Genomic DNA, 26,776 nt, shown 5'->3' with positions numbered 1-26,776 from the left:
ATGGACTGGATGGTAAGTTTCTTCAATGACAGAAAGGTATTTTTCACAGTTCTGGGGGCTGAAAGTCCAGTGTCAAGACATTAGCAGGTCTGGTTTCTCCTGAGGCCTCTCTTCTCGCCTTGCAGATGACCATCTGCTCACTGGGTCCTCTCATGGCCTAGTCTCTGAGTGTGTGCATCCCTGTGTCTTTCTCTCTTCTTGAAAGGATGCAAGTCATATTGGATTAGGGTCCCACCCTAATGAGCTTCTTTAACCAATTAAGGTAATTAAACCTCCTTAAAGGCCTTGTTTCCAAATACAGTCACATTGGGAATTAGGGCTTCAACATATGAATTTTGAGGGGACACAGTATCCACAGTATCAATCCACAATATCTTACCATGTTAGAGATCCTTTCATTAGATGCTAGATATCCTTTCTTTATGTTATAAAAAAGAAAAATCCAAGATATGAAGCAAAATTCTCATTAAAGAGTGAAAGTTGCACATACATACCACACACACACACACACACATACACACACACACACACAGATACATACACATATTGCTATATTATAGCATGCTTAGAAACTAGAGAGTGGAAAGCATCATTCAATCTCAGTTTCTTAATGAGCTGTTAGCATTTTGTCATGTTTTGTTGTTCATACACATGCACACACATACACACAGAGAACATACATGCATATTTATTTTTTATACATACATACAAAACCTATCTTCATGGATGGATTTTACTTGAAAATCTTTAGTGTTTCCTTTTTCCTTGTCACAGGACGTTGCTGCTCGACTTTTACTAATGTTACATTGTTTAGCTTCTTCTACAAGTTCTACATAGTCTAGAATTAGAAAGGAATACTAAAAGCAAACTAGGGACTAAACTACTTCTAAACAACATTTGTGACAGCTTCTCAGAATAATACTGTACTAGTGTATTGGCTATCTTGTAGGCCCTTCTTTTCTTTTCTTTTTTTTCTTTTCTTTTCCTTCTTTATTCTTTTTCCTTATTATTTTCTGCCCTAAATCCTTTTTCTGATCCCCTTCTTATGTTCTGCCTTTCTTTTTTCCAGTTTTGCTTTTGCCTCTTTCCCTGTGTATCAGGATGATTTCAGGTGCAAATAACAGATATGTGGATGAAATGTGTTTATTCTCCCACTTAACTGCACGTCTAGAGCTAGGGCACGTTCCAGGGTTGGTGATACAAGAGCTCAACACTGTTGTGAAGGATTCTGGTTCTTTTTGTTCTCTGCTGTTGCCGAGTTTGGTGTTGACTTCATCTTCATGCTTGTAATAAGTGGCCAGAGCAGTTCCAGATATCACATCTAGGTGTGGTGATATTTAAAAGAGAACAGGGGCTGGCTCTGCCTTTTTCTTTATCTTTAAAAGTGAGGAGACTATTCCAGGCTCCTCCCTGACTTCTATCTCATTGGACAGGATGGGTCACATACTGTTGGTGGAAACTGTTGGTGTCCTCCCTAGCTCCCCTTTTCTGGGCTGTTGGACCTATCCCTTAGCTGCTGGGACTGTTGATTAGACAACTCATGTCTCCTGCCTTTCCTGGAGGATTATCATTGATTGAGTGAGAGCTTGTGCTCTCCCCTGCAGCTTGGTCAATGATTGAGTCATACAGAGGAGTAAGATTACAGCCTGTGTCAGTCTTTAGAATTAGCGAAGATCCCAATTTTATCTGATAAGTTTATAAGGTGTTAATAACAGGTACCATTCACTGTGTCTCCTAAACGTCAGGCATTTCACATCCATTGTCTTTACTTTTCATTGTAATACCACTGGGAAATTATTATCTTCCCACTTTTATAAGTGAAAAAAAAATCCCAAGTTTAACTTAAAAGAGCTTAAGCAACTTTGTCCAGAGTCACACAATTATAATAATAAGAACTTAAAGTTATGGAACATTTATTGTGCTCTAGCCACTATTCCTGGTATATGAATTAACTCATTTTATCCATCCTCACAACCCCAGGAGCTGCTATTATTATCCCAATTTTACAGCAAATAAAATTGGGGTAAGTAACTTTTCAGGGTTACGTGTGTGCGTGCGCGCGCGTGTAAAACTTGTTACTAAGTGACGCAGGTAGGATTTGAACCCAAGGAGTCAGACTCTAGAGCCTGTACTCAGCCAGAATTCTGTACTAAATAAGACTTCAGTTCACAGTTAAAACCTGAGTTAAAAATTTATATGATTAGTAATTTTTTAAAACTTGATTTAGCTGCTCTTTCCTAGTTTCAGACTTTGCTTGTATTTAGTCCTCTTAGGGAAGAGTACAAATTTCTATAAAGACCTGATATTGTAAAACACAAACGTGACCTTCTCATCGCTTTTATCTCTTTAGGTACTCCAGTTCAGAATGATCTCCAAGAATTTTTTGCATTAATTGATTTTGTAAATCCAGGAATATTAGGTTCTTTGTCATCTTATAGAAAAATATATGAAGATCCTATTATTATATCGAGACAACCTTCTGCTTCTGAGGTATAATTTACTTTAATAAGCAGGTTAAAAATGAGCAGTTTGTCTGTGAAAATCGTTCATAACTTGGGTATTTTAATTTAGGAAAAATTAAATTCATAGAGTGAATTTTTTAATTTTTCCTAGTCTTTCAACTCCTCTTGCACTTCTTACTTTAGAAAATGACATTATCACTTTAAAAAGATTCATAAATAGGCACTTCACAAAGACTTATAAATGACAGTAAAACATATTAAAATGTTCATCCTTACTGGTATTGACAAAGGTAAGCCTAATAACCAAGAAGTAACTTTTGTACTTTTCTATTGATGTTTTAGTTGGTTAGATTTACATTGTAATAGCTAGTGTGCATAAGAGTACTCTTCTCTACTGATTGGAATATAAATTGGTACGACTGGAGGATAGCTTGGCAATATGTATCAAAGCCTTAAAATTGGGTATAAATATTTATTGAGCATATTCCATGAACCATGAACTATATAAAAATGATTTATTCATTTATTTCATAGAATGGGAAATGTTTATGATACATTATTTAAGGATAAAATCACATTTATTTATTTACCCAACACTTACATATTAAATACCTAAAGTGGGCCAAATGCCAAGTGCCAGACACTGGTGAATATGATGATAAGCCAAACTGGTTTCTTGTTCTCATGAAGCTTTATAGTTTGAGATCTCGTTTTTCTTACAAATAAAAATAAAAATAAAACATCTAATATATTTGCATATTTATGTAAACAAAATGATTTTGAAGATGTATATGAAAAGTCTTGGCAGCATTGGCTGTTTCTGGTTGATGAAAGTTGGCTTAAATTTTCTTATTTTTGCATACCTGTATTTTCTGGCCTTTCCTCAGTGAACCACTTTTTTTGTGATAAAAATTGAAAATAGTTTTAAAATATAAGGGAAATTTTCTGTGATTTATGTAGTATTTATTTATATACATATGGGATTTCTTTTAAGCTTCACTGTGAAGTTCTGTACATTCAAAGGATTCTATGTAGAGAATTTAAACATATATTTCATTCATACTGTATTTTGACTTTAAAAATATACTATTATTTAATGAACTGTGTGTAATGATTTTGAAAGAGTCAGCAGTGCCTTGTGCCAGTAATTTCTTGTAGGCTTAGTTTTAGGATCAATTACTTGTCAAAATATTTTCTTCCAAGAATTTGCTGTATTAGTGCTTTGATAATGATTTTAACACTGTGTACCATTATAGTCTTCATATAAAAGCTTACTTTCAGATAATTCAGTTTGTAGATCATTGATTTCCAGTGGTTCTCAATGGTGGCAATAGCCAAACAGACAAGCACATGGAGACTGTGACTTCACTTAAGTAAATGATTATGCTAAACGTTTAAAGAGATGATTGTTGCTTTTTCTATTCTAAACTGTATTTCTTTTGTTTAAAAAAAATCTGAAGGGAAGCAATTAGTAAATGGTTGATCATTATAAAAATGTTTAATGTCCATTTTAACGGCATATATTTTTTGTCTAAAACACTTTTAAGTCTGCTATTTTTCCATAGGAAGAAAAGGAGTTAGGAGAGAGGAGAGCTGCTGAACTTACTCGCCTCACTGGGCTCTTTATCCTGAGAAGAACCCAAGAAGTCATAAATAAATATCTCCCACCTAAAATAGAGAATGTAGTCTTTTGCCGACCAGGAGCCCTGCAGGTTACACTTTATCGAAAACTGTTGACTTCTCAGGCTGTCAGATTCTGTCTTCAAGGATTGTTGGAAAATAGTTCTCATCTAATATGTATTGGAGCTCTTAAAAAACTGTGCAATCACCCCTGCCTTTTGTTCAGCTCAATAAAGGTAAGTAGTGTGTGAGACTGTGTCAGGAATATGAGCTGAGGAGGGTTCTATGTCATATGAATTTAAGAGGGCAGATTAGCCTAATCCCTAGGGTTGCATTTGTGGGTTTTCCAAAAGCTGTGCAGCCTCTCTAGCGTGATTCTTCTCTAGAGCTTATGCAGCCTTCTACTTGTTCTTCAGAGCGTGCCCATGTTCGTAGAGCTGAATGAGGGAGGAAATGGGCTTGAGGCTCTGCCTTCTAGAGTTTGTGCCCCCCACCCTTCGGTGCCTCATCTAATGCTTGGTCCTGGTTTCCCTTCCTATTTTGTATTAATATAGCCAGTCAGTTTGGAGCTAACAAATATGAAATTTACCATTAAGAAATGTAATTTTTTTCCTCATTATAAAAGTAATACGTGATTGTTGTGTGAAATTTATAAAATTCAGAAAATCACAAAGAAGAAAATAAAGATCACCTACTAGTTAGAATGTAAATGGGTACAACTGGGAGACACTTGGCAATATGTATCAAGAAACCTTATAATTTTGTATATCTTGTGACCTGGCAATACCACTCTGAATAATTTGTTATAAAGAGATAAATCTCTCCAGCCAGAGAAAACCACATTTGGCATTAATAATAATAATCTTAGTTAACATTTGTTAAACACTTACCATGTACCAAACACTAAGTGCTTTTCTAGTATTATTTTATTTATTCTTCATAAAATTCTGTGGAATAAATACTTTTGTTACCATCCCCATTTTTTTGGTGAGTAAACAGGGACTCAGATATGCGTACGTAGTTTTTTTCTAGAGGAACTTAATTCTATTGATGCTATGCTTATTATTTTAAAATCTACTATTTTTTAACTAAATAAATTGTGGATATTTCCCCATATTAGATGCCTTCTACAAGTATGATTTTTAATGGCTACATAGTAGCTGATCATGTGGTTATGTAATGAACATAAGTCAGTTTGAGGTACAGTGAGAGTTTTCTATTTTGGAGTTGGAACTAGGTATCAGTCCCTATTATACTACTTATTTAACTAAAGGCAAGTTTAATCATGGCCAGTTTATGTCTGTGAGTCTTAACTGAAAGACAGAGACAATAATAACTTCCCGATAATGTCATTATGGCAATTTGATGACATAGTAAGGAAAGAACCTAGCAGAATGCCTGGCCATGGAAGTTTTTTGGTAACTATTAATACCCTATTATCCCCAACTCACCTTTAGTTTTTATTCTTTTATTTTTCCTTTAAACAGTAAATGAATCATAAGAAAAACTGTGGGTGCTACATTATGCTTGGGGTCATTAATTATGTACTTAGGAAATGTAGCATTCTACCAGAATTCTCCATGTTTACTCTTACAGTGGACTATATTTACATAGTTTATCATAGGGGAAGTCAGCTTTCTTTAACTCTGCAGTACACAAGATTATAACAATTTATTAGGCAACTTTTAAAGAAACAGATTCTATACACAGTGATAAAAATTAAACTCTTTGGGCATGATGCCTAGCAAAAAAGAAGCCAGAATTCTTCCTTAAAAGAAAAGAAGGCCATCATCTAGGCTGTGATGGCCCAGAACATACCACTTTAATAATAGGCATAGGATACTGCAAACTTAAGTAGAGTACATAATTTATGATGAGACTTTCTCAGTAAAGCCTTTCCTCTAACATCATACCAAATAAGGATGGCTGAAATGAGCCTTTCACATATATAAGTAACTTTTAAGCAATGGTTTATAAATGTGTTCCAACTGAAACTAGATTGTTTCCCAAGTTCAATCAAGATGAGTTTCTCTTCAGGAAAGGTGAGTGAGATATAACCAATAAAAATATTACAACTCATGTCTTAAGAGTATTGGGTTGCATAAGTCAGAGAAGAGATTGCCCTGTCTAGTTGATATAAGAAGTCTAACTGCTAAATCTCTGTGATGCACCTCCATGCATCAGGCTGTCACAGCATAAAGATATTATCTGTTAGTTGATTCTTAACTAGGAGTATACATTACAGTCTTCAGGGAAGCTTTTAAGACTACATTTGTCCAGCCTAGACACATATGAGCCGATTCAGATTCTCTGAGAGTAGGACGCAGTCATGAAGATTTTGAAAAAACTCTCCCAGGTGATTCTGATTATGTGTTCCTGGCTAAGAACTTTGCATTAAGATCATTCATCTCCCTTGTATTTTGATTTAATATTCACCAGACAACTTCCTGCTAATGATTTGGCATCCCCAAGGACCTTTCATAGGACAGAATGCATAGACCAGTTGGTTTAAATAGGCAGGTCTCATTTTATAGATCAATACATTTATATTCTGACTTATTCAGTCTCTTAATTTGGTTAGTATGGCTCATTTCCCAGAGCTTAAGCATATGCAAGTTTCTGAGCATGAAAAGCTGTGGATTAGACCCTGGGTCTGTGGGCCTTTGATAACCTCGCCAATGTTGTAGGCATTTTAGGAAACCTAACCCAAAGCAGCCTCTCATATATATCCCAGTTATGTAAGAATCTTAAGGTTCTAAGTATTTTTAATTAAGTGACTTTACCCAAATATTGCTGTGTTTTGGGAATAAGCCAAATTAAAATTAGTACTTTGTGCCCAGCATTTTATACTACATGATGCACTGCCCTTAAGATGTTTTTAGTATTATTAAAGAAGGATTACAACATACATTAAAACATTAGGGAATTATAAAAAAGTATATAGTTAGGGGACTTCCCTGGTGGTCCAGTGGTTGAGACTTTGCCTTCCAATGCAGGGGGTGCAGGTTTGATCCCTGGTTTGAGAGCTAGGATCCCATATGCCTTGCGGCCAAAAAACCAAAACATAAAACAAAAAAAAATTGTAACAAATTCAATAAAGACTTCAAAAAAAAAAAAATGGTCCACATAAAAATAAAAATCTCTAAAAAGTTGTATAAAAATTTGAAAAATTTAAAAAAGTATGTAGTTAATTGTACAGTTAAATAAATTCAAAGTTGAAATGTACTGTGTAATTATAAAGGTTAAGACTCAGTGCCCCCAAAAAAGTGGCTGGTGAGTAATCAGGTGGAATTTGCACTGGGTCCTCAAGTATTTATAGGATTGGGATAATTGGGCAGAAAAAATGACAGAGCGTTGCAGGCAGGGGGAGTAGGTTGAACAAAGTTTCAAGAACAGTGATAAATCTGGTAAATGTGGGAGAGAGTGAGAACTGCCAATCCCAGAAATTTAATCTAAAAAAGTGATGTGGTCATTAACAAATGTAATCTCCAGTTATGTGTTCACATGTCAGCTAGGCGGTTTTGAAGGGGGAATTTCAGAGGTGGTGATAATCTCTTTGGAATAAAATTATATAACAGCTATTAGTAAAAACCCAAAATATTATAAGTAACAATAAATTTCTGTGTTAACTTCTTGGCAGAATTGTTCCTTCTTGTAGAAGAAATTGGTAAGATTGAGTCATCTATTGTGCTTGTGTTCTGAGAATCACCTGGGAGATGCTGTGTAAGCCCGCAGATTGGAAGAGAAAAATAATAGGGAGGGAAGGAGGGAAGAAGAGAGAAAAGAGGTAGCAATGATGAAAAGTCTCAGGGTTTTGGAGACGATAGATTTCTTAGCACTGTTTGCCCTCTATTTTCCTCCAGTTTATTTCTCTGCTACCTGCCTCCCCCTCAATCACACATCAGCAATGATACTGTGCTTGTGGGGTTCAGGGAGCAGGCCTTTGGAGACAGCATTAGAACTGCTCTGTAATAAAAAATGACCAAATTGTGACCTATGAAGATTTGCATACCAATTAGATTGGGCTTTTCAGGTAGCTGTTAATCTTCAGTTTTTTCCCCATAATTTTAGCATTTTTTCCCTCCCTATTAAAAAAACATGAACCAGGGACTTCCTAGGTGGCGCAGTGGCTAAGAATCCTCCTGCCAATGCAGGGGACAGGGGTTCAATCCCTGCTCCAGGAAGATCCCACATGCCGTGGAGCAGCTAAGCCCATGTGCCACAACTACTGAGCCTGTGTGCCACAGCTACTGAAGCCCGAGTGCCTAGAGCCTGTGCTCCACAACAAGAGAAGCCACCGCAGTGAGGAGCCTTCCCATCACAACGAAGAGTAGCCCCTGCTCGCCACAACTAGAGGAAGCCTGTGTGCAGCAACGAAGACCAAATGCAGCCAATAAATAAATAAATTTATCAAAAAACAAACAAACAAACCCAAAACATGAACTAATGTTGCCCATCATCCTTTTGAACAGGAAAAAGAGTGCAGCTCAACTTGGGATGAGAGTGAAGAAAGGAATCTGTATGAAAGTTTGATAGAAGTGTTCCCCACTGATTACAACCCGCTCATGTTTACTGAAGAAGAGTCAGGAAAACTACAGGTGCTGTCAAAGCTCTTAGCCGTTATCCATGAACTCCGTCCTGCTGAAAAGTAAGAGGTCAATTTAATAAACTACTTGTAAGTGCACGTGGAATTTCAGCTTAAACTATGTCCTTATTCCCTCCCCTCAATGCCTCTTTTTCTTTTTTGTTTTTTCTTTTTTTTTTTTAATATTTATTTATTAATTTATTGACTGTGTTGGATCTTCGCTGCTGCACGCAGGCTTTCTCTAGTTGTGGTGAGCGGAGGCCACTCTTTTGTTGTTGTGCGCGGGCCTCTTACTGCCGTGGCCCCCCTGCCCCAGAGCACGGGCTATAGGCACATGGGCTTCAGTAGTTGTGGCACGTGGGCTCAATAGTTGTGGCTCACGGACTCTAGAGCACTGGCTCAGTAGTTGTGGCGCACGGGCCCAGTTGCTCCGTGGCACGTGGGATCCTCCTGGCTCAGGGACTGAACCGGTATCCCCTGCATTGGCAGGCGGATTCTTAACCACTGTGCCACCAGGGAAGCCCAATGCCTCTTTTTGAAAAGGAGAAAACGTTAAAAATAAGTTTTCTTCTCTGGGGGTATGGTTAGCTCCCAGTCTTTTGTAAACTTACCATTAACAACGTGTCTGTAAGTTTTTATTAAGAAAAACTAAATGTTAATATGTATATTTTAAAAACTCTAGAGATGTCTTTTGATATATAATACCTAACTCGTTTCTTTATCTCGGAATCCTTTCTTCTTTTTCTGTCCTTAAATGTTGATACTCCTGAGGGCTTTCTCTTCAGCCTCCTTCTCACTCTAAATACCCTTCCAGGCTTAGCTCTACTCCCCATAGTGTCAAGTATCATCCATATAGTGTTGATTCCAAATCTGTATCTCTAGTCCAAGCCTCTCTTCTAGTTTCCACATCCTTCTTTCTATTTAATGGACATCTAAATCTGTCTGGACCTCAACCTTCTCATGTACCAAACCATCTTCGTCATTTGCCATGGCAAGCCTAAGCCTTTTTCAATATTCCTTGGCTTGATGAATGGTACCATAATGCAAGCAGAAAACCCTCATCATTCTAGACTCACTTTTCTCCTTCGCTTTCCCAGCGTCAGTCAGTTACTGCATTCTGTTGATGTTATTTCTTAATCTCAGGAATCCATTTCCTTTCTGGTACCAAGATTTTTTTTTTTTAGTAACTATTTTAAATTTTATTTAAGAATGTTTTTTGTATTTTGGGTTTTTCTTTTTGTTATTTTTATATTTTTGTGTTAATTACCACTATACAGCACCAAGATTTTTGTTTTGATTCTTGTAATTACTGATTGGGTTCTGGCGGTCTCTTATAAACTATGTCCCTCTTACTTTCAACCCCATTGCATGTCAATATTGCCCTAAATTATATTTTTTAAATACAAATGTGAACACGTCACTCCTTTATTTGAAAATCATTCCAAGAGTCCCCGTTGCCTTCTAGAAATTTCTAAACTCTGTAGTACTTTGGGCAAGACTCTTCATGACCTGTGTGGTGCCTCCTTTTCCAGCCCCTTGACTCCTTCTCATTTGTCATGTGGTCCAGTCATACCAGATTATTTGCAGAACCTGTAATTTGCTCTACTTCTCACCCTCTGTTCTTACCTGTAGCAGGTTTCTATTTCTGGCATGCCTCCACTTCTCATTCTTCTAGCCAGCTTTCTCTTCGTTAAGACTCAGCTCTGGTGCTCTCTCCTCTTGGAAGCCCCTGGCCTCGTATTGAGTTAGATACCCCTCTTCTGTATGCCCTCAGCATCCTGTACCTCCCTCTCATGGAGCTCTTCTCACGTTATATTGTAACCATTAGTTCTCTTCTATGTCAGCACCTATAGTGCAGGGACTATGCCTCAATTATTCTTGTAGGAGGTATTCAGACTGTTTTTGAATTAAGGCAAAAATACAGAGAAAAGATTGCAAAATAATAATTATATTTAATTGTCAAGGAGTCTATTTAGCCTCTTTGGAGCATTAATAGTATCATTGACATGCAAACTTTTAGATTTATTTTTCATAATAATGAAATGACTAAAATAAGGAAACTTTCTATGAACTCTTTGATACAGTTTGATTAAAATGTTTTATTAGATAATATTATATATATATGAATGTGTAATATATGCAGATTGTGACCCAGTTTGAACTTAGAGTATAAACTTTTAGTTAGACTTTTTTATATGTATCTTCTCTTTACTTGATTCTGTTTTTCCCTTTTTTCTGATCATGGAATAGTTGGTTATTGTTGGACAAGGAATATGAGTGAACAGAATTTTAGAGGAGATGAGAAGAAATAAAGTGTGATTGTAGGTATGAGAATTTATCCTTGAAGACGTTCTAGGGGAAAGTTCCCCTCTTGTGATGGGAAGGAAGGAATGAGAAGGAAAAATATAATTTGGGGATAGGGGTTGGGATGGAGTCATTTTGACTGCTTGTGAATCCTAAGAAAACTGAAACCTGCCTCGTCCCATGAAAGAAGAAATAGCACTTCCGTCAGTGGCACAGACTGAGTATTTGTTCTGTTGCTTCACATTATCTGAAGAGATGGACATTTCTTTTCTGTTTTATTTTTTTTAATTGTGGTAAAATACACATAACATAAATTTACTATCTTAATTATTTCTAAGTGTGTTGTTCATTAGTGTTAGGTACACTCACATTGTTGTGCAACCAATCTCCAGTACTCTTTTCATCTTTCAAAACTGAGCTGTACCCATTAAATAACAACTCCCCATTCCTGCCTTTCCCAACCACTGGCAACCAGCAGTCTACTTTCTGTCTCCATGAATCTGACTACAGTAGGTACCTTATATATGTGAAATCATATGATATTTCGTCTTTTTATGACTAGCTTATTCTTCTTAGCATAATGTCCTCAAAAAGTTCATCCATGTTGTAACATGTGCCAGAATTTCTTTCCTTTTTAAGGCTGAATAATGTTGCACTGTATGTGTATAACATTTTGTGTATCCTTTCATCTGTCTGTGGACAGTTGGGTTTCTTCCACCTTTGGCTATTGTGAATAATGTTGCTGTGAACATAGGTGTACCAATACCTTTTTGAGACCATGTTTTCAATTCCTTTGGATATATGTCCAGAAGTAGGATTGTTGGATCATATGATAATTCTCTTTTTAATTTTTTGAGGAACCTCCATACTCTTTTTCACAGTGGCCATGCCATTTTGCATTCTTACCAACAGTGCACGAGGGTTCTAATTTCTCAGCAAGCTCACCAACATTGCTATTTTGTGTTCTGCTTTGTTTTGTTTTTGACAGAAGCCATCCTGATGGGTGTGAGATGATATCTCATTGTGGTTTTGATTTGTATTTCCCTAGTAATTGGTAACATTGGGCATCTTTTGATGTACTTGTTGACCATTTGTATATTTTCTTTGGAAGATGTCTGATCAAGTCCTTTGTCCATTTTTAAATTGGGTTGTTTTTTGTTGTTGAATTGTAGCTCCCCCCACCTTTTTTTTTTTTTTTTCTTTTTTTTTTTAATATGGCCAATTGGGTACAGAGGCCAGGTTTTCCACAGCTGATCTGCCTATGCACAAACATCTAAACCTTTAAAATATGTAGCTAGAAATTGCTCACAATGTTTGATTTCAGGGATAGTATTACCGTCAACACTTGATCAACTGTGTTATCATTAACTAGAACTAGATAGTCCTATTTTAGGTCTATAGGCAGAGCTCTTCCACAGTGCTTTTGTGCATATTAAGATGAATTAGAACTGGGTGGAGGCATATCTGAGAACTCCTGGCTTGTCTAGCTAGTGGCCCTTTTATGGAATTTTTAAAAAGGATACTTCAAAATTTTAAAAGTTCCTCTTCCCTCCTGGTTGTTGCATTCATGCACTAGGCTTCATGGCTTGGTGAGCAGACTTCATGCTGAATTCCAACCCCATGCATCTCTTGGTTGGACATGCTCGTGCTGGATGTGGCTTGCACTCTGCCTGGCATGGCAGCCTTGCCTACAGATTTCAACTGCTTTCAGGGACGGCATAATGACCATAAAAATAATAGCCTTGTTTGAAAGTGGTATGTATGTGTGCGGGGGGCTCTAGACCTCTGAAAGGGGATTGTCCAAGACTCCTTACCAAGACAGTCACTTATCCCACCAATCTACATCTAGCATTGTAGGAACTTGTTGGGGGAAAATATTCTAAAGCCGGATTTCCTCCAGTAAAGTTGTACCAGAAAACCTATGTTTAGTTAATGTTATTCATCCCCATAATAGTATATAAAAGGAAGGAAAAAAATGACTGAAATATTAGTATAGGAATTTTGGTAGATTGCAAAAATGGTCTTAAATTCTCCCTCCCTATATCCATGTACCTTTGCTGGGAAACTTTGGGTGATCTCCCTTTCTGACTCTGAGTTCAGCCATGTGACTTGGATTGGCCCATTAGATACTGGCAAACGTGGCACAAAAGGAGGCTTGAAAGATCTTGTGCAATGGGGCTTGTCCTCCTTTGTGGTTCCTGGAGCCTTTTTGTCACCATGTAAATAAGCCTGGGCTAGCCTGCTAGAGGATGAGAGACATGAGAATCTCAGATGAGGCTTCCCAGCTGAGGCCCCTCGCCAATCAGCCAGTCCCCAGTCCACTTGGCAGCTGACTGCAGATGCTTGAGTCAGCACAGCCACGACCAGCAGAGGAACCTTCTAGCTAAGCCCAGCCTAAATTGCCAACCCATGGAATTGTGGGCTGAATATAAAGTAAATGGTTGTCGTTTTAAGCCACGGAGTTTTGGGAGTGGTTTGTTATATAGCAAAAGGTAACTGATACAGGAATACAAATATACATTATTGTTGGATTATCTTTATCTTGTTAGCATAGGTAATTAAGAGAATTGTAACTTAAAATTTGCTTTATTTTTTAAAATTTCTGGTGCTAATATTTATCCCACTAGTTATAAAATTTATAGGAAATATTCTTGATCTGTTTTTTATTTTTTGGTTAATTATCAAACTTTAGCTATTATATAAATTCTGGTTTTACTTTTTATCTTAATTTATTGTTTACAGTTTTATTTTATCAAAATGTTAAGGGGCTTATCATAAAAACAAAACAAAACAGGAGTTCATAGTTCAGTCTTTCCCTCTTTGCATCCTGTTTCTCAGAGGCAGTCACCAGCTCCCCTAGTATGCTGCCAGACCATGTGCTTATACAGCTATCTCTTGTCTCTTCCATATTTTCTTCATGAAAACTCTAGCAGTTTTTCTTCATTCTTTATACATTGAGTTATAATCTTTTTTTAGAGAAACATACTTTGCTTTTATTATTTATTTATTTATTTATTTATTTATTTATTTATTTATTTTAAGCTCTTTATTGGAATATAATTGCTTTACACTCTTGTACCAGTTTTTGAGGTACACCAAAGTCAGCTGTATTTATACTCATATCCCCATATTTATAATCTTTTTTTAATATGATAATGCCTTTTAATAGCTTCCCATGACTATTTTATTTTTCCTTTCATTTCACTTTAATTTTATTTTATGCCGCACTGCATGCCGTGTGGAACTTCCCTGACCAAGGATCGAACCCATGCCCCTTTCAGTGAAAGTGCAGAATCTTAAACCCTGGACCACTAGGGAAGTCCTGAGTTATAATCTTAATGTGCCTTAATATGGATCACGTTTTCATTTATTGAGCTGGAAACTTTATAGTAAGTCCTTTTAATCTGAAGACCCCATGTCTGGGAAATAGTCTCTTTCTCAAAACAGTTTTGTTTTCTTTGGAATTTGTCAGATATATATTGAACTTCTTGGATTGTTTCTCTAATTCTTTTATCTTTTCTCTCCTGTTGGTCATCACTTTTTCTTTTTAATCTATTTCCTGGAAGATTCTCTTTTTTCCTTCCAGATCTCCTATTAAATTTTTATTTTGGCCATCGTTTAAAACATTTCCAAGATAATTTTCTTATTCTTGATTGTCTTTTATTGCCACCTCTTCTTGTGAATGCTGTTTCTTATTTGAGGGTATTAATTATTTCTCTAAAATTATCATCTGTTTCCTCCATTGCTCTGTTTTATTTATGTTTCTTTTTTTCTGTTTATTTGTCTTGGTTTCTATTTTTTGTATTGGAGGCTGGCCTCAAATAGCTGGTGGCCCTTGGTGTTCATTTATACTTAAGAGTAAGGCAGTAAAACGCCAACTGAATGTTCTATGTGCACAGGCAGAGCTGGCTTTTTTATTTGGGGATTCCCTATCTGTGGACCTTTTCTCTGGGGACATTCAAATAAGTCATTCCAGAGATGAATCTTCCAATAATACCTTTCTTGGGGTGTGGAATGTGAGGCATGCTTGGCTGCTGGTGTGCTGGGAGTTGGCAGAAAAAGGGGACTGGGGTCTTACCGTCCATTATACAGACTTTCATTTTGGTTTGTCACCTACATCCCTGCCTTTTAGAATTCCCTGGTCTAAGTTCTTTGGTTTACTTTCTCCAGAGAATAAACATTCTAGTTGAGGAAGAAAAGTCAACTAGTTACATGGGATTAGGGCCTAGGATCTACTTACCAGTGCTATTGTAATAGTTTTAGTCTAAACTCCTTTCTTCTGAGCTGCCTTTATGAGATTCTATGGTGTGAATGAACTTGTACTTGTTTCTTATTGGAATCTTTCTCTTTGGGCACTTAGGTTTCACTTTCTCTGTACTCCTTAGCAGGTCACCATTCCACTATTCTCTGTTTTCATATACAGATGTCTCCTTGTTTCATCAAAGGTATTTCTATTTCTTATTCTCTTGCTGTTCTTAGGGTGACTTAAGAGAGGTAAAGACAGCAGAAAGGTCTTTACTCTGTACTATCTTGATGCTGGAAGTCTCTTAGATGTTGACTTTTTTTTTTGTTAAAATCACGAGGCTTGTGGGATCCCAGCTCCCTGACCAGGGATTGAACCTGCACCCTCAGCAGTGAAAGTGCACAGTCCTAACCACCAGACCACTCGGGAATTCCCTCTTAGATATTGATTTTAAAATTGAATTTGAAGGAGAATTTGTGTTTTATTTGTATAAGGTCATTGTTGGATATTCTATAAATATCAGTGATAATATTATTGTGGTATTTTCCTTCAATCAAAAAAATCTAATATTGCTTTTAAATCACATATAAAGATTTTTTCTTTTTGATTGACAGGGTGGTGTTGGTATCCAACTATACACAAACCTTGAATATTTTACAAGAAGTATGCAAGCGTCATGGATATGCTTATACAAGACTTGATGGACAAACACCAATCTCTCAAAGGCAGCAAATTGTTGATGGCTTTAATAGTAAATACTCTTCTGATTTTATATTTTTGTTAAGTTCAAAAGCTGGTGGTGTGGGACTTAACCTTATTGGAGGATCTCACTTAATTCTCTATGACATTGATTGGAATCCAGCCACTGATATCCAGGTAGGACTGTTTATGTATTAAACAAACATTATAGAATGCCTATAGGGGATACGATACCTGCTGGGGATACGAGGATGTTGATGATGTGTAATACCTGCTGCATATTGAGCCCTTATTTTGTATTAGGCACTCTGGTAAGTGCTTTACATCTTTTTTAAACTTCACAATAATTCTACAACAATCCTGTGGGTAATCTAAGCCCTATTTTACAGATGAAGATATGGAAGCTTGTTCTAGGTCACACAGCTTATAAGAGGCAGAGCCAGGATTCATACCCAAACCTGTATGTCTCCAGGCTCTAATTTACTGTGTAGTTGGGCCTTCAGGATGCTCCTGACCATTGGGGAAGACAATAAAGTGTTATAGGTGCTATGATCAGTGTTTGTGCAGGGTATAGTAAATATGTAAAATTAGTTTATTTAGGGAAATATTTCAGGAGCAGCCTTTGGTTTTTCTTTAGAATGAAGTCCATCTTCATGTATTTTGTGATTTTTACCTATAGATTTGCACCTCATCTGGTATCCGTGTTAGGGGACCTAGGGACAACCCTCAAGTTCAGTGATTCACTAGAAGGACTCACAGAATCAAGAAAAACAGCTATATTCATAGTTAAGGTTTATTACAGTGAATGGATGAATAGGGCAGAGTCCAGAAGAGACCAGGCACAAGCTCCAGTTGTCCTTTTCCACTGGAGTTGTATGGAACAACACTTAATTTTCCCAGCATTAATGAGTGACAACATAAATGGAATGGTGTCCAGAGTTTTTGTTGGAGGTCAGTCATGTAGGAATGGATACCTGTGTGACTGACCTTCCTTGCTTAGTCTTCAAGCCCTGCAGAGGTCAAACTGGCCCAAGTCCCCACCTAAATCACATTGTTAGCATAAACTACTTGGTGTGGCCCAAGGCTCCAGGTAAACTAAGATGCTCTTATGGGGCAGGATGTTTCAGGGGTTTCTGGGAGCTGGTTGAAGGCCAGACTTTTCTTTGGAATGTGCAGGGTTTGAACATCAGCCTTTTACTGTACAGTATCATTGATAAGTTCTAAAACCACAGGGATCTACCTAGATCCTGAGCTGACTGCAGGTGTCCTAGGGATTCCTTAGGGGTGAATCATTAGCCTCTTGGACTGAGAATAAACCCTCCATGCCATGCTATACTTGATTCTTTGCATTCTTACTGTCCAAACTTGCTGTCCCATTTTTGGATGCAGATAGACGCTGTCATTGTTGCATGGCACCCTGCAGTTATTTTACAGTATCACAGTGAATGTTCATTCATCCCTTTATCCCGGGAAAAAAATTTGAAGTGGAGAATGCTTAGGTATGCCTGGGCTTTGTTTTTTGAAGCTGTAAGTGAAATCTAGAATTCCTAATTTTAAATGTATTAATGCAAGTTGCTTATGTGGAAAGCGTTAATAGTTTCTATTTGTACTCTCAGAATTCTGATTTATTTTCTATAGGCAATGTCTAGAGTGTGGAGAGATGGTCAGAAACATCCCGTACATATTTACAGACTCCTAACCACAGGTAATAACCCTTCAGTGTGACAAAAATGTATTCCCTTTGAATAATTAAAGGTTTTTTTTTTTGTTACTCTGTGCTTCAATATCAGGACTATTGTTACTTTGTTAGCTAGTAGACTAATAAACATGTTTTATCCTACAAAAATAACAGATGTAAAGATCTGAAGGAAATCTAATGAATGTTTTCTCTTCAGGAACAATAGAAGAAAAAATCTATCAAAGGCAGATCAGTAAGCAAGGTCTTTCTGGGGCAGTTGTAGACCTAACCAAGACATCTGATCATATTCAGTTTTCAGTAGAAGAACTTAAAAATTTGTTCACATTACATGAAAATTCACATTGTGTTACTCATGACCTGCTTGACTGTGAATGTACAGGAGAAAATCATACAGGTTAGTTGTATTTTACTTATTATGATGGTGAAGTTAATTGGTCTTTAGTAGTTGAAAATATTTAACTACAGAGTAACTAAAATATTTACCACTTGCATTTTCTTTTTTCCTCAGATCATAGGGCAGCTGCCACATGGGTATTTGAGAAAATTTTTAATTAGAACCTTATTAGTTCTCTCAATTTAGCTTCTTATTTCTGAATCAGTTGTGAAAAATTTGGCTTGTTTAGTAAAATCTTTCAAATCCTGATATAATAACTTCAGAATTAGAGAAATGTTTTTAATCCTTATTTCTGTTTCACAAAAAACATACACTTGACAGAATAATCCTGTTATTTATTTTGTGTAGAAATTATTCCTCACGAGGTCATATTTGCTGGGGCAGGTAGCATGGGCCACCATACTTCTCAGAACTTGATGCAGTGCTCGTGCTGCTTAAATGAGGCTGAAAGCCTCAAACCTCCAGAATTAACACCATTCCAGTAGGAACTGGATCAGGAGTAGGACTTGAGCAAGCAATGTCCAGTAGTTGGAAGTTACTTGATAAATTGTATTGAGATGGGTTTAAGAAGTGAAACTGTACAAGACTAACATGGAAGAATTTATATTTTATATAATCCACATTGATCTTCTCTATTGTATGTTTTTCCATTTTATTAATTTCTGCTCTTATTATTTCTTCTCTTTTCCCCTGTATTTATCTAATTTTTTTTTCTTATTTTCTAAAGTTGAATCCTTAACTTAATGGTTCTCAGTCTTCTTTTCTAAAATGGGAATTTAAGGCTGAATCATAATTTTGATATGCAGTCTTTTTATTATTCAGTTCTAAATATTTTTTATTTTCCATTATGATTTATTCTTTGGCTCATGAGGTATTTAAAAGTATGTTTTAAAATGTGCTTTCGTTTTTGTTACTGAATTTTGGCTACTGCACTGTAGTCACAAATATGATCAGCATGATGTTGATTCTTTGGTGACTACAGAGACTTGGTGTGGGGCCTGGTGTGTTCACTTCGTAAATGTTTCTCTTGCACATGAAAATCATGTGTATTCTCCTAATTACTTAAAGTATTGCCATGTTAGTCAAATTTTATTACCAAATTAGTTTTTTCTTCTTTTACAGATTTAAAAATTTACTAATTTAACTGAAAAATTGGTAATATATTTACGTATCTCAACTATTTAAAAATATAAAATGTATATGGTGAAAACTCTTCCTCCCATAATGTACTCATCTACCTAGTTCCTAGTCCTGCTGCCCTGTAAGAAACCACTATGTTAGTTTTTTGTGTATCCTTCTAGATATATTTTTATGCATTTGCAAGGAACTCTTGCCCAGTTTTTCCCCCAATAAAGGGTAATGTAATCTGTGTATAGTTCTGTACCTTTTTCATATAATAGTATCTTGAGATCTTTCTGTGTCATTACAGAGTTTCCTCATTCTTTTTTTCCCCTCAGCTATATAATCCTCCCTTGTATGAATATACCATAATTTATTCATTTAACCTTACAGTTGTATGATTAGGTTCTTTCCCGTCAGTATATATCTTTATTCATACATCTTTTTCCATATATTCAGATATCTCTATAAGGTAAATTATCAGTGTTGCTGTGTCAAAGAATATGTGCATTTGTAGTTTTGATAGCTCTTGCTAAGGTGCCTTCTACTGCGGGTTGTATCATTTATACCCCACCAATAGTATACTCTTTCCCCACAGTTTTACCAATTTAGGATTATCAAATGTTTGGGTTTTTGCCACTCTGATAGTAAAAAATGGTATATTGGTCTAGTTTTAATTTAATTTAGTTTTCTTTTATTATGAGTGAAGTTGAGCATATTTGCCTATGGTTTATTACCATATTGCAGTATATCCTTTATGTGAACCATCTGCTCATATCATTTGCCCATATTTCTATTGATAACCTAATTCTTTGCTAGACATATCTGTTATTGAAGAAAGGTGTTACGATCTTACAGTATGACAGTGGATTTGTCACTTTCTCATTATTTTGTCAATTTTTGCTTTATATATTTTGTATCTTCTTTGTGAAATTATTTTTCATTATTTATTTTATTATTATGTAGTGATTGCTTTATCCCTAATGTCTTTCGCTTTCATTTTGTCTTAAGTTAATATATTACACTGACTTTTTAAAAAAATTTAAAATTTAAAAAAATTTTTTTATTGGATAGTGGATTTGCAATGTTGTGTTAGTTTCAGGTGTACAGCAAATACACTGACTTTCTTAGTTTTTGTCTGGTACATCTTTTTCCATTCTTTTACCTTAAATCATTCTGTGTCCATATGTTCTAGGTATCTTTCATGTAAATAGCATGAGGCTGGATTTTCTTTTTATCCAGCCTGATGTTCTCTTTTAACTAGAGCATTTAGTTTGTTTACCGTAATTATAATTATTGATATATTTTGATTCATTTCTACTGTCCTTTCATTTTGTTTGTTTGTTTTTTCCCCCCAGCAAGGGCCTAGTAGTGGTTAAGTCTCTCAGTCTGTTATTTTTCAGAGTGTATTTGTTTTTTCTCTTTCTTAAATGCTGTCTGGGCTGGGTGTACAATTCTAGTTGATAGGGTTTAAAATTTTTTTTTTAATTGGTCAGAACTTTCAAGGTATTAGTCTGCTGTCTTCTAGATTCTCAAAGCAATCTCAGTTTTTGTATCTTTAGCTCTGTTTGGTTTTTGTTTATATTTTCTAAGTCTTTGTTAAACATCCTCCTATGTTCATCCATTCTTCTCCCAAGCTTGTTGAGCATTTTTATGATTATTACCTTGAACTCTTTATTGGGCAGATTGCTTATCTCTACTTCTCTTAGTACTTCTGGGGTTTTGTCTTATTCCTTTGTTTGGAACATATTCTTCTGTCTTCTTATTTTGCCTCTTTTTATTTTTATGTATTAAATAGTTTGGGTTTTTCCCGATCTTGGGGAAATGGCCTTATGTAGGAGACATCCACTGGGGCCCAACAGCACACTGTCCTCTGGTCACCATAGCTATATGCTCTAGGGGTGGCCCCTGTGGGCCCCTTCTGTTGTGCTGGGGCAGACTTTGTGGGTGCCCTGGTAGATGGGGCTGGCCCCTGGCCTGGTTGGCTGCCAGACTCGTCTCATGCTGTGGCTCTGGTCCATTGATTGGCAGTGCCAGGTCCTAGTTCAGCTGGCTGTGTGGCCAGGGGGACATAGAGCTGGTGCCGGCCTGCTGGTGGTGGGCTGCGTTCCTGCTTGTCTGGCTGCTCGGCCCATGGTTTCTGGGACTGGTGTTGGTCTGTTGGTGAGTGGGTTATCCCCCGGTTCTGACAGGCTGGAGGAAGGCCTCCAGAATGGTGCTTGCCAACATCCGTGTCCTTGTGGAAGAGTGAGCTCCCCAAAATGGCTGTTCCCATAGGGAATCCAGTTGCCTCCTGCTTCTCCAGGAGGCTTTCCAAGATCAGCAAGTGGGTGTGACCCAGGTTCTTCTCAAATTACTGCCTCTACCCTGGGATTTGGAACATGTGAGATTTTGCATAAGCCTTTTGTTGTTGTTGTTAAATTCATGTGACTCACTTTATTGTGATATTTGGCCTTGCCGCACAGCTTGTGGGATCTTAGTTCTCCAATCAGGGATTGAACCCAGGTCACCATAGTGAAAGTGCCAAGTCCTTAACCACTGGACCACCAGGGAATTCCCTGCGAACCTTTTAAGTGTGGCGTCTTTGTTTCCTGTAGTCCTCTGGCTTTCCCATATGCAAGTCTCACTGGCCTTCAAAGCCAGACGTTCTAGGGGCTCATCTTCCCTGTGCAGGACCCCCAGGCCGGAGAGCTTGATGTAGGGCTCAGGCCCCTCGCGCCTTGGGGAGAGCCTCAGCAATTGTGATTATCCTCCTATTTGTGGGTCACCTACCCAGGGGTGTGGGTCTTATCTGCATCTCTGCCCCTCCTACCCATTTTGTTGTGGTTCTTTCTTTTTATGTTTAGTTGTGGAAAATCTTTTCTGTTGGTCTTCACATCCTTCTCATAGAAAGTAGCAATTTGTAACAATTACACAGTTGTAATTTTGGTGTGCCCATGGGAGAAGGTGAGCTCTGGGTCTTCCTACTTTGCCATTGTGGCCACTCCCTCATCCTTCAGATCTTAATAAAATAGGTCAGCTTCTCTCGTTATACATGCTTATAGTCCCCTGTGTCTTAGCTTCATACCCTTAGCTCTATTTTGTAATATAGTTCCACAGTTCCTTATCTCCAGTTTTGAAATCTAGAAAGCTTGAGAGATCAAGTTTTTTTTTTCCTTCATAAATTTGGAACAATCTTATTTGGTGGCAAAAACCTTAGCTGAATTTATGTGAATTTATTGATGGTCTTTATTTCATACAACTATTCTTACTGCAGAATATTAATGAGTTTGATTATGGTGTGTTATCCTACATTGTTACAGTTATATTCTGAATTTGAAACATATCTGGTCCCACAGGCTTTTAGATAAGGGATTGTGGACCTGTAATACATCTCTTTGGGATGATTATTTGTTTAATGTGTATTTCTCCCACTAGACCATAAGGTCCTTGAAATCAGAGACCATGTCTATTTTTGTTCACCATTTTGGCCCCTGTTGCTCAAATCAGCACATTGTAAACAATTTATAAATATTTGTAGAGGGAATGAATTAATTGAATTTGCTTATTTTAACATGAACCATGGTGATCAAGTGTAATAAATCATATAAACTCATTATATAATAAAAAAGTCTTGTATATAATAGGATATTGACTGGCCTAAGGATTTTCTCATTGTTTTACTTATTTCAGGTGATTCATCGGAAAAACTCCCTATCTCTAGAAATTGTCAGCTGGGTCCACATCAACAGAAGTCTAACTCCTTGAAACCTCTCTCCATGTCACAGCTGAAGCAATGGAAACATTTTTCTGGAGATCATTTAAATCTTACGGATCCTTTTCTTGAAAGAATAAGAGAAAATGTGTCATTCTTTTTTCAGAATATAACCAATCAAACTATTGCTATATAACCCCCTTTAAACAATTAATCTAATAAGTAAATGTAATTTTGGAAAACAAATAGAATTATTTTAATTATAATAATATATTTTGTTGCAAAATGTATTGTAGTTTTGATATAATAGTCAAACCTAATTGTTTAATTTTTTGTATATATTCTTAAATATTGAAACATTAAAGACATACTTCTATCATCCTATGTTTATTGATAATTCTGTAATTCATGCTCTTTTATTAAGTACTTTCTAAGGAATTTTCATAAGGAATATTAAAAGGCAAAATGCCCAATTTCTATCTTTAGGAAATCTAAACTGATTAGGAATATATGGTTTCTAATCTGGGATTTCAGACTGTAAAGCCATGTCCACCAAGCATTGTTTGTACACTGGATAATGGTTCAGCTACCATCATGTTGTGGGGTTTCTGTAGTAATTTTTGACATTAAATAGAGAGCTTTAATATACAGAGCAAGCTTTAGAAGACTGAAGTCTGCAAAGAGAAAGGAATTAGTTACTCATTTAATCTCCAGTTGGGGTTTCTGTAATCAGCTTTTGCTTCCTTTTAGGGAAATTTCTTTTAGACTGAATATTGTCTTGAGGTGTTGAATAAAAACTCAATTATGTATCATCGAATCTGAGTTCTTTAGACCTGTAGTGCTCTGCCTGGGCATTTGCACATCTAGGATTCATGAACCAGCAGTTTGGGAACCAAGTTTGTCAGTAAGGAAGCAGTTAACTAATACAAAGCAAAAATGATGTTTCTTGGCTCTATGTATATGCCTCTTATATAAGGCTTTACGGATAAAACTTCTTTCAGTGTGTATCTTGCATCACATATTCTCAGGTGTAAAATCTTAACAAAAATGGTAAGAGGCTAGCAACTTTATTGTCTATCTTAACTGTAGTGGATACTAGGGTGTACTGCCCAGATGGCCCCCTTCAGGACCAATGTGCTCACTACCCAGCTGTTGGGAGTGTTGCCTGTGACCACTCATGGCCAGATCTCTCCCTAAGAATAGCCCACCGCTGAAAGGAGCTGCCTCGCTCAAGGTTACCCTCCCTCCTCGGGGTGGCTGGCATCCAGTGACTGGTTGATGCAGGGTAGAAAGGCCCAGCCCCCTTGCCTCAATTTGGGACAGCACTTCAGGACCATTCCAGCTCCAGAGCTCCTCAGTTGAGGCCCGTGTTTCAGCTTCATTGCAGTTCTGTTTCTCTCTCTTGCCAGTCCTGCTTCCTTCAGGGCCTTACAGATATCGTTCCTAGGAGCACTTCCTAGCAAACTTCCTGCATGCAAATGTGCCTCAGTCTGTTTTCCAGGGAACCTGACCTAAGACACTACCCACAGGGGTATCACTGAGGAAAAGCATTTTACACATGATCTTAGCCAAAAGGCCGAGAAGCGATGGAAAAGCATTTTAATAACTATAATTGATGGTATCCAATGATAAATATTTGTTGGCAGAATAATCATTGAATGGAATGAGCAGATAACATGAAAAAAATTTTTAATGTATTATAAGTTTTGCTTTATATACATTTGAAAAATAGACCATGACAAAATGAATTAGTGTTTGTACATTCACAGTGTTGTACAATCATCACCCCTATCCATTTTCAGAAGAGAGTTCTCTTCTTAATGTCTTGCTTCCCAACACTCAAGGCCTCTATCCCAATGACTCCCTAGTTGACAAATGCAGTGAACACTTTTCAGTCTTTATCTTGATTTCTGTTCACATTAGGTATTGGTGAACTTCTTGAAATTCTTGCCTTCCTTGATTTTGATTCAATGGTTTAATTCATTTGTCATTCCACAGATAATTGTTGAGTACCTAGTACATGTTGGGCATTGTTTTAGGGGTTATGCAAATAACAATTAAATAAGCAAAGTCTCTGCCCTCATTGTGCTTTCATTCTAGCACCATGAGAATAACATACATATGTAATATTGCACATGGTGATAAGTGCTATGAAGAAAAATAAGCAGAATAAGGGAGATATTAAACAAAGTGGTGATGGGGGTTGCTATTTATATAGGGTTTATGCAAAGACCTGAAAAAAGTGAGGGATTGAGAACCATGACATTCTCTGGGAAAAAGTGTTCCAGACAGAAGGAACCACAAGTGCAAAGGTCCTGAGACAGGTAGAGTGTTTGTTTGACATATCTGAGAAGCAGTCAGAGGCTTCCTTGGAGAGAGTAAGAAGCATAGTAAGAGATGAGGTGAAAGAGGTAATTGCAATGGGGGAGATGAAATGTTACAGGGCATTGAAGACCATTTTGAGGGCTTTCGTTTTACTCTGAGGGAAGATGGAAAACCTCTGGGAACTCAGCCAAGGAAAGTCACAATCTGAGTTGCTCTGTGATGAGAACAGACTGTGGTGGAACATGGGATGGAAACAATGAGATGAGTTAGGAGGCTGTTGCCATAATCCAGTCAAGAAGTGTTTGTGATTTAGACCAAGTGGTAGCAGGGCGGTGTTGAATTCTGGATATTTTTGAAGGCAGAGTCAACAAGGTAGCTGAATGGATTGAATGTAAGGTATAAGAAAAAGAGAAAAATCAAGAGTGATTTTGGAATCATTTGGAATGATCCAGGGTTTCTGGCCTGAGCCAAAGGAGAGATGGAGTTACCAGTTAGTGAGATAAGACTGCGAGAGGAGAGGTTTGTGCATTCAGGTTTGATTATGTCAAGTTTGAAATGCCTATTAGATATCCAGTGGAGGTGTCAAATAAGCACTTTGGTGTATGAGTTGTGTTCAGAAACATGGTCAAGGCTGAAGATAAATTTAGGGTTTGTCAGCATGTAGAAAAATGTCAGCACTTAATAAAGTCATGATATTGGAGTATATTACCTAGGTAGTAAGTGTAGCTACAAAAGAGATAAAATGAATATTATGGTGATAAAAATAATAATGGCTAACATTTACTAAGTGTTTTATTACTGTGTTCTAAATGCCGAGTGCTTTCCCATGCATTGGCAATCTATGACATATAGTTAGTGTTGTCTTAGATGAACTGAGTTTTCCTATCTGTTCAATGATATGTCCAAACTGTGAAGCTTAAATGAAATAATATATGGTAGAGAAATATTATCTTTTTATTTTTTATTTTTTTATTGAAGTATACTTGGTTTACAATGTTGTATTCGTTTCAGGTGTACAACAAAGTGATTCAGTTATACATATATATCTATTCTTTCTCAGATTCTTTACCATTGTAGACTATGATAAGATATTGAATATAGTTCCCTGTGCTATACAGTAGGTCCTTGTTTATCTATTTTATACATAGTCGTGTGTATCTGTTGATCCCGAACTCCTAAATTATCCCTTCCCTCCCCCTTTCCCCTTTGGTAACCATAAAGACGTTTTCTATGTCTGTGGAGAAATATTACCTTGACTGCTTGCATTAGAATTCCTCTTAGACTTTATTTGAAAAACACGTGTTAAAACTTGGGTGAGCCTTTCAAGACTGTGAGTGTTGGTTGCTGTCAAAGTGTAATAGAGGAAGAAAAATTTGGAATTTTGGAGACCATCTGATGGGGAGGGTGAGGGGAGAGAGAAATGAGAATGTGGAGGGAGGCAGGGACTGGGTTAGATAAGGGAAACTCCCTGTGATGAGATCCAGGGAGGATATTTGAATTATAGTTGTTCTCCATCTTTGCTGAGTAGTGTGGAAAGCAACTTTCCCTTCATCTCTGCCCCACCCTGAAATCTTGCCATAATTTCAGAAGAGAGGCTGAGTTTGGTGAGGGAATCCATGTGATGTGGGACAA

The 26,776-nt window shown here is 36.9% G+C and overlaps 1 protein-coding gene across 11 annotated transcripts in view; it reads left to right on the top strand.

Annotated features, from left to right (window-relative positions):
• Window positions 1–23,178, top strand: part of RAD54B (RAD54 homolog B) — a 107,317-nt gene extending 84,139 nt beyond the window's left edge. For 10 of the 11 annotated variants that reach the window (XM_057737407.1, XM_057737401.1, XM_057737403.1 and 7 more), the window contains 7 exons: window positions 2,351–2,490; window positions 4,028–4,318; window positions 8,555–8,730; window positions 15,829–16,090; window positions 17,552–17,618; window positions 17,809–18,006; window positions 22,798–23,178. In XM_057737407.1, the coding sequence (XP_057593390.1) occupies window positions 2,351–2,490; window positions 4,028–4,318; window positions 8,555–8,730; window positions 15,829–16,090; window positions 17,552–17,618; window positions 17,809–18,006; window positions 22,798–23,015 (1,352 nt within the window). In that variant the 3' untranslated portion in view covers window positions 23,016–23,178. Of the gene's footprint in view, window positions 1–2,350; window positions 2,491–4,027; window positions 4,319–8,554; window positions 8,731–10,917; window positions 10,993–15,828; window positions 16,091–17,551; window positions 17,619–17,808; window positions 18,007–22,797 lie in introns of those variants that run through there. The other variant, XM_057737411.1, reaches the window with a different exon arrangement.
• Window positions 23,179–26,776: the final 3,598 nt, after the last annotated feature.

This window comes from Hippopotamus amphibius, chromosome 5 (assembly GCF_030028045.1).
Source record: "Hippopotamus amphibius kiboko isolate mHipAmp2 chromosome 5, mHipAmp2.hap2, whole genome shotgun sequence".
In the NCBI taxonomy this organism is placed as follows: Eukaryota; Metazoa; Chordata; class Mammalia; order Artiodactyla; family Hippopotamidae; genus Hippopotamus; species Hippopotamus amphibius.
This window is presented reverse-complemented; position numbering and strand designations above follow the sequence as displayed.